General features: G+C 39.6%; 1 protein-coding gene across 1 annotated transcript; it reads left to right on the forward strand.

Annotated features, from left to right (window-relative positions):
• Positions 1 to 2,456: 2,456 nt before the first annotated feature.
• LOC109172164 lies at positions 2,457 to 3,515 on the forward strand. The gene has a single exon (XM_019321314.1). The coding sequence runs from the start codon at positions 2,457 to 2,459 to the stop codon at positions 3,513 to 3,515; it is 1,059 nt and encodes a 352-aa protein (XP_019176859.1).
• Positions 3,516 to 4,078: the final 563 nt, after the last annotated feature.

Consider the following 4,078-nt stretch of genomic DNA (forward strand, 5'->3'; position numbering starts at 1 on the left):
CGATTGAGAGTTACAAGGCTCGTTTTGTTGCCAAGGGATTCAATCAGGTTGCTGGTGAGGATATCTTTGAGACCTTTAGTCCCGTGGTTAAACCGACTACGGTACGTCTTCTTTTGTCCTTAGCTATTTCTCGTGGATGGACTATTCGACAGTTGGACATACACAATGCTTTCCTAAATGGCAATCTCGCTGAGACTGTGTATATGCGCCAGCCCCCTGGCTATGAAGACAAAACGATGCCCGGGCACGTTTGTCTCCTTCAACGTTCTTTATATGGGCTTAAGCAAGCTCCACATGCTTGGTTCACTCGTTTGCATGATTTTCTAGTCTCTGTTGGTTTCTCACCTTCCAAGACGGATGTCTCTTTATTTATATATTCACATGGCCATACTCGTCTATATTTTCTGGTTTATGTGGATGATATTTTGGTTATGGGTTCTGATTCGGCTCATGTGACTGCTCTTATTGACAAGTTGGCTCTTGAGTTTAAAGTTCGTGATATGGGTGTGCCCTCATTTTTTTGGGTATTGAGACCATTCTGTTTTCTAATGGCATGTTTCTGTCTCAACAACGATACATGAAGGATATTCTAAAACGAGCAGGTATGGTTGATTGCAAGCCCGTAGCCACTCCGGTTTCAACCACGAAGGCCGAGACTGATGTCGTGGTATCATACGCTGATCCCACTCAATATCGCAGCTTTGCAGGTGCTCTGCGATATCTTACGATAACTCGGCCTGATCTTTCCTATGCAGTCAATCGTTTGTGTCAGCACATACACTCTCCCTCTACTACGGATTGGGCGGCTCTCAAGAGGGTGTTACGGTATGTATATGGGACACTACATCTTGGTCTTAAGATTGCTTCTTCTCCTTCTCTGGATATTCATGCATATTCTGATTTGGATTGGGTTGACAATCCTGATGATCGCAAATCTACTAGTGGTTTTGCTGTGTTTTTGGGGACCAATCTTGTCTCATGGGTTTGTCGAAAACAGCGTACTATGGCTCGTTCGTCAACTGAGGCTGAATACAAAGGACTGGCTGATGTCTCTGCAGAGGTTACTTGGCTCGTCTCTCTGATGAAGGAAATCGGGTTTGCGCCACCTTCTGTGCCCAAACTCTGGTGTGACAATCTGGGAGCTACTTATCTTTGTGCTAATCCGGTGTTTCATGCTCGCACCAAGCACATTGAGATCGACTACCACTTTGTTCGTGATTAAGTCGCAAAGAAGGAATTACAAGTCAATTTAATTTCTACCAAAGATCAGATAGCGGATATTTTTACTAAGTCTCTTTCGCATGTACGTTTTAATTTACTCTGTTGCAAGCACAATGTTTTGGCTGACCAATCTTGTGCTTGATGGGGAGTATTAGGATCCAACTAGTAGTATTAGACTAGATCTCTATTATATTAGTAGTATTAGACTAGATCTCTATTTCGTATCTTTATATACTCTGTATCCGCTGCTCTTGATCAATACACAGAAAATAAATTCTCATCTTTCTCACTGTCTTGGACAAACATCGGCTAACCAATCGGTTAATTTGGTTAACAGACATTATTGACTAGAAAGATGGAAAAAATCATTAAGTGTCTCATTGTTGATGCATTATTAAATTCATTACAAATTATCTTCACTAAGGGCGAACATAAGAATATAAAAATATAAAAATTGACTGGGTGAAGATTTCTTTACTGACGTAATTCTTATTTCGTCACTAGTTAATCACACTCATGACTTATATAGAAAAGTGCAACAAAAAAAAAACATGTAGAAAATAACTTTTTAGTAATGTAAGTTTTATTTTGTCGCTCACATTTATTGATGTTTTACTATATTTTTTGTTGGAAAAAAAATATTTCTTACATACTACCATATTATGTAACTGCAGTTTATTTGCCTATAATTGATATATTATGAACTGAATATATATATATATATATATATATATATATATATATATATATATATATATATATATATATATATATATATATATATATATATATATATATATATATATAAAATTTGTTAACAGAAGCTACATATATGTTTTCAATGTAGGTACATAATTCGGGCCAGAGTCCATAACATTCATGATGAATGCTAATTCACAGTATATTTTACGATTGGAGGGAGGGGGCGTAGATGTACCGTGAGATTGCAACCAATGTCGCACAAAAACTCTATAAGGGTAGCGTTTCATGTTGAAAAAAAGTTTCGACTTCGAAACCCACATAAATTCATTCTGAAACATTCCTTAATAAAGGATACAAATGGAAGCTAAGTGAAGGGCAGTATAGACTTTGTCTTCTCCATTCTGTTTCAACCGTCTTTTTCCCTTTCCTCTTTCATATATAAGTTGTATCTTCTTTCCCGCTGGACATAATCAGTTACATGAAATAAACCAAAAGCTTTTTCCCTTTCCTTTGCATGCGCACCCTTCTCCGTTATGGCATCTGAGCCACGGCGTAGCACATACGCCGCCGCCGTTACCGGCGAGATGAGTCAGGAAGGGCGATCAGCATCGCCGGTCACTCGTTCGCCTGTTCGTGCCTCCAATACAGTTCTGCAGAGGAATGCAAGCCACCAGCAAAGAGGATACTCCATGGAAGATCTGGAGAATCCTTTGTTTTTTAGCATGAACGATGGTCCTAATATAGTTCTCGTCAGTCCTCCGCTGCTAGGCAGCGCTAATTACGCCTCCTGGTCAATTTCAATGCGTATAGCTTTAGAAGTAAAAAACAAGTGGTCAATCGTGGATGGGAGCACCGCGGCACCAAGCAGAGACAATCTTCAGTTCGCGGCATGGAGGCGCTGCAACCTCATGGTTTGCTCATGGATTTTTAAGTCCGTTCATGCCTTCATCGCTCAAAGTGTAATGCACCTAGATAAAGCCAGAGATTTTTGGGAAGATCTACGGCGAAGGTTTTCTCAATGTGATGCGCAGAAGATCTCGGCTCTACAGAACGAGATCTTCAATCTCAAGCAGGGCGCTCTCTCTGTTAACGAGTATTATACAAAATGCCGCACGCTATGGGAGGAAATGAACGCCTTAAGGCCTATTCCGGTTTCTAAGTGCAGCTGTGATCTCGTTGATGAAATTAGGAAGGAACGAGACACTGATCAAATCATACGGTTCCTTCAAGGTCTTAATGACGATTTCAACAGTTTCAAATCAAATGTTCTGATTCTCGATCCTCTTCCTGAAGTCTACAAAGTTTTTGTCATGGCCGAGAAGCTAGAGAGGCAGTCTGCCTTGGCCAATATGACATTAGGAAGCTTTGAAACTAGTCAAGCCAATGTTGTGCACAATGAACAAGAGATGATCGCAGCGATGAATTCCTATTCTGGCAAACGAAGTGGTAACCTAAACAAAGGTGCTAAATGCACTTATTGCGGGATGAATGGTCATACAGTTGATAAGTGTTTCAAAAAACACGGCTATCCCCCGGGATGGATTCTGGAACTTCAGAGACTCCTCTTCCAGCAAACACTTTTGATCAATTAGAAAAGCTAATTTCTCTGCTTCAGAACCAAATGGGACAATCTTCATCAGCTAAAACCACTGCTACTGTTTCTTTGGTTCCAAAATTTGAAGAAGAGAACACTACAGATGAAGGCAAGTATCCTACTAACCCTGTCAACTCTATTTCTTTATCTTCTTCTGCTTGGATTCTAGACTCTGGAGCTACAGATCATATAACATGTGATTTGAATTATTTTAATGACTATCGTATGGTTCATGGAGCTGAGGTGAATCTACCTACTGGGAAATCTATTACTGTTAAACATACAGGGAATGTTGGTTTTAGCCAAGACTTGTGGTTGAAGAATGTCCTTCATATTCCATCGTTCAGATTCAATTTAATCTCTGTGAGTAAACTTCTGCAAGATGAATATTATAAATTGGCATTCACATTTGAACAATTTTTAATTCAGGATGCTCATGGGAGGACAGTTGGTATAGCTAAACAGACAAATGGTCTATATCTGCTGCAGCAACCTTCAATGACAGAATGTAGTTCACAAAAACTTTGAATCACATTGTAATAGTTTTGAGCTTTGGCACAA

Source organism: Ipomoea nil, unplaced genomic scaffold, assembly GCF_001879475.1.
Source record: "Ipomoea nil cultivar Tokyo-kokei standard unplaced genomic scaffold, Asagao_1.1 scaffold0415, whole genome shotgun sequence".
Taxonomy (NCBI): domain Eukaryota; kingdom Viridiplantae; phylum Streptophyta; class Magnoliopsida; order Solanales; family Convolvulaceae; genus Ipomoea; species Ipomoea nil.